Source organism: Schistocerca piceifrons, chromosome 2 (genome assembly GCF_021461385.2).
Source record: "Schistocerca piceifrons isolate TAMUIC-IGC-003096 chromosome 2, iqSchPice1.1, whole genome shotgun sequence".
In the NCBI taxonomy this organism is placed as follows: domain Eukaryota; kingdom Metazoa; phylum Arthropoda; class Insecta; order Orthoptera; family Acrididae; genus Schistocerca; species Schistocerca piceifrons.
The window spans coordinates 528,850,300-528,866,443 of NC_060139.1; the positions used below are offsets into that span (position 1 = coordinate 528,850,300).

General features: G+C 40.0%; 1 protein-coding gene across 1 annotated transcript; it reads left to right on the top strand.

Annotated features, from left to right (window-relative positions):
- Positions 1–7,782: 7,782 nt before the first annotated feature.
- Positions 7,783–15,826, top strand: LOC124777003. Its single transcript, XM_047252251.1, has 3 exons — positions 7,783–7,824; positions 12,712–12,936; positions 15,405–15,826. Exons 1-3 carry the CDS (start codon positions 7,797–7,799, stop codon positions 15,464–15,466), a joined length of 315 nt encoding a protein of 104 aa, XP_047108207.1. The 5' UTR covers positions 7,783–7,796; the 3' UTR covers positions 15,467–15,826.
- Positions 15,827–16,144: the final 318 nt, after the last annotated feature.

Consider the following 16,144-nt stretch of genomic DNA (forward strand, 5'->3'; position numbering starts at 1 on the left):
TCCACTTGTCAGTTTCATTATACAGGTATTTAGAGAACGCCGACTGCAAGTGTACTTGGTTCCTAGGTTTCATAGATTGAGGAATTCTAGAGGTGCTACAGGAGCACATCGACCCGAATATGTCGAATGACAGGGAAAGATACGAATAGAAGAATCGTAAACCAATACAAGCCTCCTACGAGTATGTAAAAGATTTAGGAATGCATTCCATTTGTCAGAGAATTACGCAGGGAGAAGAAAATGTAGATCTTGATGTAGCATGCAAGGTTGCTCCAGTCATAAGTTCGTAACGTACCAGATCTGTTATGTGTTCCTGTATTTCACTTGAAGGAGGTAGAGCTTAAAAAATTGCCACACAATATGAGACAGCTTAGAGGTGGAAGTAACAGCCCTAAGTTCCGTAATCGTTATATATACGTATCACGTATATTATTACACAAGAATATGCAGTGAACACTGTGTTGCAAAATTTAGTCTTTGAAATGATACTTTTTGGACATTTTTAAATAATGTTCACGTCAGTTGAATAAAATGCCTTGAAAGAACAAATATGTGATGTGTAGAAGCTCTGATTTCCGTTAATTGATGTTTTGTAACGCAAAGTTTCTTAAAATTCCATTAGACAGCAGTAAATAAGGAGTTTTGCATTTGAATAATGTAGGGTCATAGTGAACTAAGAGTACCATATTTGATACATGGGTTACAGCTACTTTTGCTTGAGAGAGACCTACTCTAACACACAATAAATAACGTATAGGTCAGTAGGTCACGTATTTACTGACAATTTTCTTTCAAATTATTGGCTCTTAGCGGTGCTAAGAGGTGAAGTATCACGAGTTTTGCAACTCCTGTATTTAAAAGTTTGTTTTCAGGTCTGTAGAGGTTAACTGATTCAAATTAATCCAGGATGTGTTTGGCAATTGAGCGACGAACAAGTTACTTCCTTGATCATGTTTTTGTATGACTTGCACCAAAAAATAGGAGTGATTTTCGTATAACGTGCGAGAAAAATGTTGTCAACTTATTGTTTTGAGCAAACGGAAATCATTTGACTTGGAAACTGCGATTAATCTCGTCTTTTACGTTATGAGACTATCCTTCAAAGTAAGGAATGGAGGAATAAAGTTGAGCACAAGACTGTAAAATTTCGCTAGCTATGAGTAACTTGGTAGCCAGCGAAGGGTGCCTGCTTTGGTTTCTGATTCCAGTCTCTGTGGAGGATACATTTTTATCCTTTTTGTGGCACAGCTAAAAGAAGTTAACTTGAAAATCAATATGGAATTCATTTTCATTTTATTTATTGCATGCTATATACCGTATCACTTCATTGTGACATGGGACAGTAAGTAAACACAGATTGTTTCAGTGTCCAGAATGAATAACACCTTAGTAATTAAACCTAATCCAGCCACACTTTTTTACAGATACTTTATGGTTTACTAAAATCGACTTAAAATTCCACACCCGTATAAATCAATTGGATGTGAGTTAAAGAGCTTAAACATTAAAATATAAAGATAGCGATACCGAGTTTGAAGGGCGCGATGAACCAGAACCTGAAGGTGGCTATTCAAACACTACTCGACGTCCATCTCCTGGGCACCAGCAACAGTCCAGTCAAATTGAGTATGATCTATCACCATGCAAACCGTCGAAATCCACTGTAATTGAAGTAATTGATGACAGGGTACTAGGAAACGCAGAGGAAGGCTGTTGAAGTCGTGGCTTCAATTCCTGTAGCAAACTAATCAGACACTATAAGCGCATTAGAAGTAAATCAAATTACCGGTTAACTGTATATTGTGCGTCTAGTGAAAGGGAGCAGGAGATCGTTTGAAAGAAAACAGTCGGTCCCAATTACAAGCTCTGAAAGAGCATGTGGTATCACAATTTGATAGAGAGAGGTCGTGTGGATCTACAGTTCACTGTTGGCATCTGCAGATATGGGCAGTAGAAGCGTCTAAAATGGTTGACTTGGACAGTTTCAAAGCTTCGAATTCCTTTATCGACAGTCTTAAAGCTGAGTATTGCATTTCATCTAGGCATTTTATTACATTTGTCACACAGAAGGACACAGAAGACGATAATAGTACACGTCAGAAGCCACAACAGTTTGTGGAAGAGGTAAACATGTTTATGACAGAGCAGAGTGTGGAGAGAGAAAATGTTTGGAACAGTGACCAGAGCCAATTCCAGTACTAAATGCTTCCACCATGTACGCTATCCCACAGAGCAGAGAAAACTACAGCTGATGTGTTGTAGTCCTCAACATAGTTCTACCCACAGCTACATAATTGATGTCGCTTTATTAGTGACAGACTGACTAGCAAATAAGTTGTACATCTGTTTTCAAGAGGAAAAAAAAACTATTACCCAAAATGTTTCAAAGGAACTTGAAACAACCTGATCACGTAACATTCATGCGGAGGCAACAAATGTAGAACAATGACCAAAGAACAACATGAAACGATTTGTTACTTTAGTCCTTAGCGAACATGCTGAAAATGAAAATAACGTATTGCTGTGTAATTGATAGTGTGCGTATACTCGTTGTATTCATCTTGGTGTAAGTTTTCCAAACAAAGAAGTTACGCTAAATATATTCCACTAAAATCACCATACACTACTCTCTCTTAATGTTTACGTCTTCCGCCAATATAAGCTCTATATCAAAAGGATTGCTGGTTATGTAAGATTACGATGTTCCAAAGCACAAGCGAAGATACACGTAAGTATGTCATTTTACACTACGCTCTGTGATGTACAATCAAGTTTCTGCAACAGAGTATACGCATATGTTGCAATATACCTGGTAAAAGGCCTGTTATGACACTGACATACGCACATTATCATTTAAAATTGCAATTAATGTCATTTTGTTACTGGACTGATTGAGTACGAGAGTGATTTTGAGTATAGAAACATGGGTTTAGTGAGGTACTGACTTTGTTCTCGTCCACATTATTTTAAAAACTCCTGCATCTGCAGAATGAGGATTGGTATAAGCACTATCAGGTGTGTAGGATATATGTGTTCTGAGCTACATGATTACTTTAGGCAGAGTATTTTTGCACGGTTGGATGAAAATGTGTGTTACACTGACGTCATTCAATTACGTGTTAATATTCTTCCAAATCCCTATTTACCATTTAATTACATCATATTACTTTATTTCTCTGTATTAAAATGCCACTTGTGGGGGAACACCATGTTCTGCATATAAATTATTCTGACCACTGGTTTTTCTACGATCGGGTGTTATTTTAAACATGGTTCTGTGCGGTTCCAACAGTTCGTTGTCAAAACTATTCCTTGTTAGTAAAAAATACGAAAGTAGCCCATAACATTGTTTACAAAGCAGGAGAGGATGAAGAAATTAAAAGCTCATCAACAAAATGGATATTATACTGTTAATGGGGATGTACTCCAAGGAAGTCTACATTCGTGACTTCCTGTTCATGTTCAGCAGGGACTGCAGGAACAGAAGTGCGTGTGCTCTGTAGGAAAAAAGTGTTTGAGATTTGCTGTATCAACAGTAAATGATAAGACCTCAGAGTTCATCATCGTTGACACATCTGTCCGCTTATTTATTACAGTGTACGAGGTAGTTTCAGATGAGAATCGACAGTGAGGTGCAAAAGACTGTTCGGAGCCCTCGAGATCACACCAGAATATACAGCTAGAGGAAGAGCGCGAAATGGCGGCGGATTAGAGTTCAGGCGGCTATCTTCATAAATTATTATTTACATACATTATTTCGGGTTTTTTGTTTCCCTCGTTTTTGTAACAGGTTTACCCCTAACCGAAGTCAGCTTTATGATACTAGTTGCTACATTATTAGTTATGAAATAAATATATATGTTTATATCACCGCCACGAATCAGCCGATGGTTGAAAAATATGTAGAAGCTCAAAAATCAACATTTATTTTTGTCCATGGACGTTGCATACAATCGTGATTGTTGACCATTAGAAAGAAGGCGACAGAGGAATAAAAATCGATATCGAAGTATATTTTCGTGCCACGTAATGTGGAAAGATAACTATTTCTTGAGAAATGGGACACAAGCTCGGGTACTGATATGGTGGGATATCAGTGGCGTCTTCTTTTGAAAGGAACCATTCTGACATACTCCTTAAGCCACAAACGAAATTCTCACAAAGTCGAATGAGATCTGTTATCTCTCCACTCGAAGTGAGAAAGGCTGTACCGTTCATTATGTAACAACTAAAACGGCTTCTGACACAAATGTAACAGTTGTGTTACTAAATGTGACACTTCGGTCACTCAGTGTAACTGGGTTTTCTCTTTTGATGCTGTAGATTGTCAGGATGATCATTCTAAAGCATGCTGTCAGGGTGAAAATATTAAATAATTAACTTTCTCTCTTAGCAACATGTGGGCAGGGTGGGTTCTTCCTTGGCTCGGGTATGAGGTCGAATGATTTTTACATAAGATAACTTTTATTGAAGGTCTGTACTACTGTATCTTACGGGATGTTCTGGTTCGGAGAGCGGCAGCTGTGTCGTTCGTGAAGTCTTCTGCTGCGGCAGCGGCGGCGGCGGCGGCGGCGGCGGCGGCGTCTGATTACGCGTAGCGGTGTGTATCTCGTGTCGCCGTCTCGCCCAGTTGACTGGAGACGCGCAGCGCGAGGTGGCCCGTTTAATTATTGCGAGCGAAAGCGTGCATCGGATGATACCTTGGGTGCGGCGTCCCAGTGTTTCTCTTCTCTAAGCGGCCGCGTGTGTTCTGCGTCGGCCAGCGGAGCGGTGCGGCGGGAGAAGGCCAGTGTGGCGAACTCGAACCACGGACTCCCGCTTGCCAGTCTTCGGCTGTCAGCTCTTCATCCCAGCTCACAGGTGACTACTGATGTGAGGCCGTCTCCTTCCCGTCCTCACGAGTCACCCGGGTATGTAAAAACCAGACTTCAAATACCTTTTAACTTCTGTCTTCTGGCGCCGCGGCTGCTGCTTGCTATTCCATTACAGCGGCGGACTTGGTGCGTCTGTGCAAGAAGCAGTCTCTTCTTGCATGACGGTCTTCAGCACCGAAACTGACTGAAAACTACTGCTGCTCTTCTTTTCTTCCTTCGTCTTTCGTCTCCGTCCCTGTCTCCGTCTTCGTCTTCTTCCCCGTCTTCATCCGTCTTCATCTGTCGGGCCCACCGCGTCTCGCGTATTTATTCACTTCAGTTCACTGGAGGTGAACGACTTCACGGCCATTGCCTCTTCTGTCACGTTGAAAAGTTTCTCGAAGAATCTTCTTAACGTCGGTCATTGGCTCTTGGAATGTAGGCGGGGGCCTCTGATCGCATGTGACGACTGAGAAACACGTGAGCCAGTCATTGCCTCTTCCGTCACGTTGAAAAGCTTCTCGAAGAATCTTCTTAACGTCGGTCATTGGCTCTTGGAATGTAGGCGAGGGCCTTTGCTCAAATGCGACAACTGAGAAACACGTGAGCCGGTCGGGCGATGCCCTGACGGCTGAATCGACAGCGCCCTCTTATGTGGAACTTGCTGACTTCACGGTCTATGTCTCTTCTGTTCTGCTGTTCTGCACGCTGAATCCCAGTATGTAACTCTCTAAACTAAACCAAGTTTTTCATTTATATTCTAATTTCTAGTTCACTTTGATTTCGCTAATTTATTTACCTAAGTACCACTCAACAGTTATGAAGATTTGTCTTCAGTAAAACTTAACAGAATGTCGTCTCTGCCATGATTACTTCCAGGTAACAGTCAAAATGTTATCAAATTGTTTGGTTTACTTGATTTTTAATATTATTAATTTCTTCTTCATCGTGAAGTCACTCAAAAAATATAGAAAATCTCTCCAAACGTTTTCCTCAGACAACTGATTAAAAGATAGTAAGCATATAAGTATTCGAAAGAAGCAGTAGGAATGTAAATGGTAGCAGGATACGTGAAACCATACAGTGACATCGGTATTTGCTGTTTGCAAGATCTATAAGCTGTGAAGCGATGTTAATTGTTATTCATAGTTCTTCGCTAGTTATAGGAAGAGCGAACGGATATTCGTCTTGTTGCAACACCTTTGGGGCAGTGCAGTGCAACTGAAATTAATAATGGTCTTAGCTCTCTATGGCCCACAACGTCTCTGTGCATGAGGATCAAGTCTATGTTACTTACTGCAAAAGCGTTTATTAATGTGGCTTGTTTCTGTTCCTCTAGAACCATCTTCAGATCTGCAAATTTCGGTTACAGGAGGCAGCATATGAAGGTTGCTGTGTGCCGACGGGTTACTCCTGTAACCGAAATTTGCATATAAGAAGATGGTTCTAGAGGAACAGAGACCAGCAACTTGAATTACATTTTTGCAATCAAGACGGATTATAAGTTTAAAAAGTTATTGCGGTATTCCACCAGACATTACGTCCGTTTTTGCAAAATGCGAGGTTCAAGGCATTTAAAAATTATTTATTTCACTTCATTTTTCGAAGGAGAATGTGACATATTTAACTTCCACTTGGAAGAATGTACTACATATATAACTAATATGTCATTAATACTAAAACCCAAAGCAATTAAACATTTCTCATGTTAAGTACGTATGTGTACCTATGTGGAGCTGTTAGTGATATGTGAAGCATCGACTCTTTCTCTGTAAGTCGTACCTTGTGTGACATTCCCTCTAACAGAAAGGTGAGGGACAAGGTTGTAATTCGAAACAATTTACACAATTTCGCTTCTAGCCGCCTGGATATTTGATCTTTAAATTATTTCCTTATTTCTTATCCACTTTTTATATGCTCCAGTCTTTTCTGCATTTTAAAATGCATTTTCCAAGTCACAACATTGTCTTGTGTTATATTATTACTTATTAAGGTGCACAGCCAACGCAGTATTCGGAAACCGTCAGTACTTTATATAGGATGTCTTTCCTACGAGACGTTACGCGCCCTTTCTCTAGAGCTGTACCACATATTTGCCATTTCCGTTTTGAATTGTGTAGCTAGACTCAATCCTAACAAATAATGCTCATCTACTCTTTCGTATGACGGCCAGTGTCTACAGAAGGCGTCATTTGGTTCTTCTTTACACGCAAAATGATTTTTTAAGGAGCGGAATTTTACGTGCCCATAGGATATAGTGCTCCCACATTTAATCTCCCGCATAAATATATGTATAACTAGGAATAAGAATCTGTAACGTAAGAATTAACCAGATATTTCAAATATATTTAATGTATTATACAGGACTTAAAAGTGTAGATCTCGATAAAATTACAAATGCTGCTTTATTGAGAAAAAAAATATTCCTTTCCAGCATGTGCCTAAATTGAGTTGTACTAATGTTAATAAGTAATATCAGCAATTTCTAGAAAATCGCTTCTGTAGAAATTTGTCTTCTAATTGCGGATTTGACAAGTACTGCCCCTAAGACGTGTGTGAAAATAACAACTCAATAGTGTTGCTGAGCCTTGGCAGTTAATTTCCCTGGACACCTGTCTTTTCGTTTCTTCGTCTCTACTACAACAACACACAACGCGAAAAAAAAAGAAAGGAAGAAAAAAGCAAATCAAAAGACCCAGTATGGCAACCAGTTTTACTGAATGCTGTAGTTGTAATGCTGATAATACGTATGACACAGCGAACGATCACAGATCCTTCCAAGTACAAGGAAAGTCAGTCTACTGCTAGCTGCTGCATCCACAGTTCACGGAACGGAAAATCAGGAGGGAACTTAACGATAACATTCGATGATGCCATTGGGTGTCTAAACATATATAAATGAAAATATAACGCAGAGAGCAGTAGTAGTTTTTGTCGAGTACAATGAAGGCTGCTTTGTTGCTTGTTGCTGGTTAGTATTGGTAGAATTTATTATCTTTCATTCACGATAAACGTTTTTTTCTTAACTCCATTTTACATTATTTCTCATGTATTGATCCGTGTGGAATGCTATATCCATGTATTGAAAGATGGTTGTATAGCGGAAAGAAAAAAAAAGTTTCCAGTAGACTTTAAAATGCATATCTTATTCCGAATGAGAACTTTTTAATCTTCGCTACTGTGAAGCTTATCTCGTCTACTGTAAGCTGTTTGCTATATCGAATCATCAGCAGAGTGCAGTAAGCAACTGAGTAAAGTACTTAGACCACATTACATTCTTGTATCATAAGAAAATACTCACATATACTCTCCTGTGTATATAACTGTTGCACAATAAATAGAAACAAAGCATCTAACTTGAAGATCGATGCTTCACGATGGAATTTAGGCAGTTACAACCCGATCGCTATTGCACGAGTATTTTCCGTGTACAACCACCTTATAAATGTAAAAAAAAAGAAAGAAAAAGAAAGGCAACGAACGGCTGTCTTACTGTAGAAAGCCGTAATTATGTATCACAAAGTTGTATGAATGAATTTAGAAATCAGAATAAAAGGTTTTTCATCTCCAGAACGATTGAAAGCTGCTTCTGATAATCGCTTCCCACGCCCGGGTTCCCGGGTTCGCTTCCTGGCGGGGTCATTGATTTTCTCTGCCTCGTGATGGCTGGGTGTTGTGTGATGTCCTTAGGTTAGTTAGGTTTAAGTAGTTCTAAGTTCTAGGGGACTGATGACCATAGATGTTAAGTCCCATTGTGCTCAGAGCCATTTTTTTGCTTCTGGTAAATAGCTAATTACACTTAATTCACGCAAATGCTGGACAACGAAGGTCACGCCTGAGCTTAGATGTAAAAGAAGAAGCGTTAAATGAACTCCAAAGACGGAAAATCTGTGATGAAATATTTTTAATAAAAATTTTAATTGTGACTCGCAACACTTCATAGATACGGTATTGCGTCGCGCAATTCACGATAATGCTGCCTCTCTGAAAACATCTTTAGTCGTAACAGAAAGTAATTAATTCCTTATCTGATTCTATTCGAGTGGTGCCGTATAAACTTTCCTTCAAGGCTACAACCTATTGCCAGTAGTAATGTTATGAAGAGATATGTCATTTACAGAACACAACATAAAATCATAAAATTATTTTGGCTACAAGACAGCCAGTATACTTTTGTCACTCAAACATGTATTGCGCTTATATCACATTTCGTTTCAACTGATTGTCTGCGTTATCATAGCAGTGCTGCACCACATGAAGAACCATAGTTACCACAGCTTTCTATTACAATGACTACTTGATTGAAAATGAGTTGTCAATTAAACGGTTCCTTTTTCTTTTACCTATATTTTTCCATTATGGTTTTCTTGGAAGTTATGATGAGAGGATTGGACTACGTTGATGGTTCGACTAAACCAATCTAATGTTCCAAGAAAGCTCCTATTGTAGTGGCTTGCGTATAACACAACTATAAAATTACTGGATTGATCTTACTTTGCAGTGAGTTGCTAGCGGTACGATATAATGCTTTTTATGAAATTCAATATAGACAGTAGTCTCTTTTTGATAGCGATCAACTTGAATAAACCTGGGCCACAATGATTTTTAATTAACTCTAAAAACCTTCTTGCGACCATGTACTACGCACATACACGTGTGCTCCCTCACTTATACTTTACCTTTCGGTATTCTCGTACGTTGTCCACTAAATGACAATTCGGAGCTGTATCCAATATTGTTCGGAATATTTCAAGGAGCGAGGCTTCGATGTCGGCGACATTGCCCATACTGTGATTCCTAGTTGATGAGTACCACAAGACTTCTGTTTGTTGAATCAGTTTGGTTTCTTATGGAGGAGACTTCCGTCTTCCGGGGTTCATTTATTCTGCGACGACAACGAGTTAAGCATTCAATCATGTGTGCTTTTTTCGAGTCGCTTGGAATGCTTTGCCTCTCTTTCGAATTACGATTTACTTTTGCTGGAGCGGGAGAAAGTTGTGAATAGGGCCTTAAAGACATCTTCTCAGATCCGGATACATTTCCACTATTGAGCGGTTTTAGTTTCTATTGCTCGATCAGTTACGTCAATGTCGACTAGATGGGTCTTATAAGACAACTCAGCGAAACATCCTTGTGTGGTGAAACAGTTTCCGAAAAGCGAAATCAGTAATTCTACCTTATCTCCGTGATTTGTTGCGAGGGTTCCAGTACGCTCAAAGAGTGACTTAATAAATGAAGTAGATGTATATATTGTACCAATACATTTTAAGATTTTTGGTCACATCGACTAGTGATTGTTTAATTTAAATCTCATGGCTGCTTTTAGGTTTTGCTTTTAACAAGGCTCCGACGTCCTTTAAACCTGTACTGAAGCTCTAAATGTTTTGACAGAAACTTAGTAACGTATCACTCGAACTGTGACGGTCTTTGGATTTCTCTGAAACCTTACTCCCCACATACAGGACTAAGATGCCGTTTGCAACTCGTGGAGTTGACCATTCTGTGTTTCACACCCTCGTCACTAAAGGAGCTGGATATTCGATCTTGACAGCTGAAATACACTGCAGTTCAATTCCTGATATTTCTTCCGAGGGGGAAATCTTTCCTACATCCAGTAACGTTCTACTGATACCAATAGCCGTTGAATTAGTAACAGCCCTATGATCACTGATCTTCTCGTTCATAATAACTGATACGCGAACTATAAGTCTGTTCCATTTAAGAGAATTCCCTATTAGTCACTTCTGTAAATAAAATGTTGGAGATACTTGTCAGATATGAAGTGAAATGAGCATATGGCATTTGTGATAAAAATTGCCAAGTACCGTCTCATACAAATCCTGCCTGTCACATCAGTTTTAATCGAATGGCTCTATCATTTAATAGCTATATGTATTTTGAGAGTTAGTGACTGGTGTTGCAATCCTTTTACACTTGAGAAATAAAGAAGCATGTCGCTAAAATGTGATACGTACTGGAATGCGCACGCAACACCTCTTGTAGGAATGGTGAAAAGAGTACTCCAGCTTTATTTATGTAACAAAAAAGTTACTGCACTAATTATATTTTGCTGACTTAGGACGATAGTTTCCGCGATTTTACTTCACCTTAGAGTGTTGTTGGAAGCAACATAAGGATTAGATCATTTGCCTGCGTTGGGTTATTCAATGATTTTTCCCATGCGATCTTCTGTTTACGTTTACTCTAAGAGGGTACTACAGATCCGACAGTGAGAGGATACATAGTCTTCTTGGTAGATGCCATCGTGCCGAAGAACATTTAACTGTACGGAGGGGTGGACACGGTCCCCAAGCACAAACGCAAACTAGTTTAGATCAATTATGCCTTCCATTACGAAGAATAACCGACACGAATACATTCCTCAGACCATAACGCTCCCTCACTGATTGCAGGTTGTTTGCCCTGAGATGTTTCACGCCGTACACGCCACCCGACTTATACCCGATCGAGCATAAAACGTCTTTCGCCTAAAACGGCCGCTCAAAGCAGGTCCGGTTCAGGTATTGGAGTAAAAATTGAACCCTTCGTCGCCGGTGAACAGCAGTCGACGTGAGCGTACGAATGTGGCACCTGCTGTGGACAGCGGTAAATAGGAACTTTTGCTGGATGGTTGTTGAGCAGACATTGTTGGTAGTCCTTTTGGTTCATCTGGGGCGTCTTTCCCTCAACTGTTGCATGCCTTTTCATGCGTACACATCCCCGCACCTGTCTCTCACTCCTTTCATCTATGGCCCATTCTGCCCCACTGGTCATGGTGTCAGTTTTCGATAGGGCAGTTTTACCAGGCACAGTTCACTTTAAGCAGGGTGACACTTGAACAGTTTACAAACTGAGACGTGCATCCACTCTTGCCCCGAAAGGCAATAATCATACCCCTTTGGACGTTAGATAAATAGCTTCGTTTCCGCATTATGACACCGACTTCACTGTCCCCCGCGGCTCCCTGATGATCTTTATGTAGCCTCCACTGTCAATGCTGCGCCCTACCTTCATTGAGTTGTTATCTGGCGCTGATGTCGAACAAAGGCGGTGGTCACATTACTGTGACGGAACCGTGTATGTACTAGTATCTTGGACTTAACGTAGATAGTGAAAGGACTCTGATGTCTCCCATCGTACAATATGCGGAAGATCACAAGAAGTTATGTGAGACATTCCATTCAAGGCTGTCACGTCTTTGCCTCTAAATTTAGTTTGAATGTAAAAGAAAAACAAACAAATACTAATCATCTCCATCACGGGATTTCAGAGGACGAACAGGGACAATAATTTAATGGGGTACGTTCAGTATCTTGATGAGGAGCAAAAGACTTTACAGAGCCATCCACTTGGAGATATGTGTGCTTTTCAGCGAAACCCCAGCTACATGATCGTAACGAGGAAGGCTTCCTGCTCTGTAATACTTTTTATTCCTTACGACTAAGGGTAGAGTGGGCTGTTTGATGTCAAAATCAATTAAGAACCTAACTTTATCAGCCAAATATCTGGCTACCATTTAGTGAGGGAGAGCCTTACAAGAAAAGCAAACCTTCCCAAACGTAATTAAGGAAAGAAGTAATATTGTCAATTTAATTGTGTGATAATATCAGACCAACAAGAACTTGAAAAACCACTGTATTTGTTTATTGGAACACGAAATTAATTACGAGAGCTTGTCCGACATGAGCATAGCGTGCATGTCGCTGTTGACTCGTTCTTCTTTATTTTCTCGGAAGAGCGGACTGTTAAAATAACACCTATGTAGCATTCAGTAGTGTTGCAGTGCTAAGTGGGAGAGTTTCACTAGCAGCCATTAGACGAAATGGCGATCTGTAATTAGGTTCACTGACTTTTACAGCACTGGTAGCACTGGCGGAGGTCCACGGACAACCAGAAGAGTCGACCACCGCCAACATCGGGAATGAGAATCTAAGCACCGGAAATATCACGGCTGAGAATAGATTTCTGGGGAGGTCGTCCTACACGGAAGATGATGATACCATTTGTGTCGCAGCAGACAACAGGTTCTACTTGTATGCTAATTCGTTGAAGCTGTATTCTTGCTACAACCAACTACCGAAAGGTAAGTTACTTTGAACAGAACTGTTTTCTGTTCAAAATTGACAAGATAAAACCAGTTTGTTCAGCATAAAAATTCGCGCAGGGTTCCACAGCGAAAGTGAAAATATGAGTGAAATCAAATCATCAATGAACAGTGGCTACCCTTGCCTCGCCGAAATTACGAAATTGCAACTTTTCATGGTTCTTCACCAAAACCATTCAGAGCAATTTGCTGTGCATATTTAGTCCACCTTTTACAGTAATTTTCTTTCCCCTTAAAACATCATGTAGGCATTAAAGTAGGGCACAGACTCATTCACTGTTTTAGTGACACGTCTACAATGTAATGTCGGAGCGAAATATAATCTACTTATAGACTATCACACATCGTACTACAATCAACCGTATAACCATTGCAAAAAATGTCCCAAATTTCAGGAATTTATAAATAGCAGCATGCCTCACATTTTAATCAGGAGTCAGTGAAGGTTGAATAAAGAACCTGATAAAAGCACGTTAATTAAGCGTAGTACTAGTTAAGATTTCCACTGAGTTAGAAGTTCTGCCTGCACGCGTGTTGGTTAGCACGTGAGTACATGAATGTTAAATAATGAATCTTTAGATGGAAATGTCTAGAAAACAAGCGGTAAAATCTACATGTATAGTAAGTTTGTTACTACACAGACACGACATTCTCTAGCTTGTCTTTTGGTGGCCACTGTTGTAAGCAGGCTGATACATTGCAGTCACAAAGAACAGTAGTTAAGGAAAACGCACCTTCTATCGAAGCTTTCAGAAGAGCTCAGCTTATACTGTGAAATTGCTCATCGTGTCCTAGCAGAATATCACGATTAAAACTCACCATGAGCCGACCGAAATGCTCCAGCCCCAGGCACCATAGTATTATTAAACAGAAGGCGGGCTCGCATCTCGCACAAAGCTGAAGTCCATAACTTCACAGAGATCGTGCGGAGTATCATGGGCGCAATTTCAAGAGAATAATTTTTCAAATTCTAACAAAATGTGACTCTTCTAGAGTTTGGGAAAATGAAAGGTCTCACTACTACAAACTTTTGGTCTGTCTCAAAACAATTAACATTTTGGTGAACTTGCGCTCTCCAAACTTGGCATTCTGAGTGATGGGGAAAGATACCTGATTCATTCAGTGCTTCTACAGGGTGATTGGGTCGTTTAGCATCCGCAGTTCTGATTTTGACGACGGTTCTGACAGCACGGCGCAATTGTAAATTCTTTGTGATTGCATTTATCTGTTGTCTATTCAAGTCTAATAATTGAATTTATGTCAGCGATGAGTATCTGTGTCCTTTGATGTTCGTGACTATTAAGTATCGCGAAGGCTAAGTCCCATCACGATTCAGCAATCAACTATCCCGTTATCTGTCAAAACGGTAAAGATGATTTTACTTCACTCCGACTTCTGACTAATACTTCCTACCGTAAAACTTTTAAACTTTACATCGTTCTTTAAAACAACCTAGTAGCGCTTAGTATGCGTACTACTATTGCAAGAGTACAAGAGAGAAATGACGTTAACATCTCATTGCCGAGTTACATTGTAGTCACCGCAAACTTACAGCTCGATAGGGCTACAACCCTCTTCTAGGAAAAATGTTATTTTTGGTCAATTTATGATCTGGGCTTTAACCTTAGTAAATAATAATTTCTTGAATTCTTTCTGTTCCGTATCATATGGTATTCTCTCACTGAGTCCTTCCTTAATGATAAGCATTAGTGTTTACATAACATTCTTGTTAATTAAACTATCAAGAGTGTAAATTTTGTTGTCAGTAGCTGCCATCACTGTCAAGATGACTGATTTTTCTATTTCTTTTTGCAACAAAAGGATGTTCGTTATGGGTTGGGTGAACGATCAGACGGTGGAATACCGTTCCTGACCTGTACACGAAGGACAGAGTAAACGCATTTCATCCAGTCACGTTGGATCGTTCTACTGTTAACATGGTCTCAAGTACGACACAGTTTTACGGTTACTGGAGACCAGCGATGCTGACCATTTCCAAATCACACACTCAGGGATTGCCAGATCAGTTCTCAGCAAATGAAACCGAGGTCCCTCAGATTATCGTCATTTGCTTCGTCACAGGATACATGTGTTGCTCACTGAATGCTTCGCACGCCAGGAGCGTTACCCTCCTAGAGGAACGTGGTTCTAGTGACATCCTTAAACTTTCGAAATACGCTATCAGTCAGGTTTATTCGCGTCGTCAATCTTCCAACTGTCTGCTATAATACCAGTAAGGATAGGAACCCTGTAACATAGCACACTGTGTGACCCCAAATTATCTCTGATACACGACCATAACATAATCTTGCCACAATGCTGACAGTGAAATTCGTGCTATGTAAAAAGGGTGAAGGCTTACCACTGTCTTTTTACTAGTAAAATTAAACTGCTATGTTATTTTTGTACTTCCTATCTTTACTAAAGCGCATTTGTCTTCGTTGCAGTTTACGTGGTGAAACCAAAGAGTCAGTGTAAACCATACCTGTCAGATTGTCCCAGGAACTAGGAGTATTGCCAGTCCGTTGCCTCAGCTTGAATGGTCTGCGAGGGAGTGGAGACTAAATGGCTGACCTGCTGACTGAAGACATCTGCTGTTTCCAGAGGAGCCTAGAAACTGCTAGAGTGTCAGAACTTGACACATTTATTTAAACATAAACAGTGGAATCTACACATCCTATTCTGTGTCAGTTACTAATTACTTCACGACAGGCAGTAAATATCATTACTGTAAAGATTAGTATTAAAAACAGTGCATTTGTATTCTTTTTATGTTTCTGTTGTTTCCCAAACAGTTGTGTGCCGACGCAAGAAAAGTGTAGTTTCATGACGTCAACTGTTATATTAAACGGTAGAATATATTTCTGTACCTACAGGTTAACGTAATTATTGAGAAACTACGGCTTGTCATTAATAACATCAAATGCATTTCATCCGTTATCCACGCTGACCTCCTAAATTCCCAATATCCAAATCCAACCTTAACACACTGACTGCCATGAGGACACCGGCGGCCACAGCAAAGACATACGATAGACGCCTCGGCTGGACCTTACGTGGCATGGGAAAAACGTGAAACATTTCTAATCCAGAGGAAATGGTGTCATATCTCACGGTTCTATACAAATTTATTGCAAGCTATTTGAAATATCACGCCAAGATGCGTTTTCGCATTATCGAAGTAGTA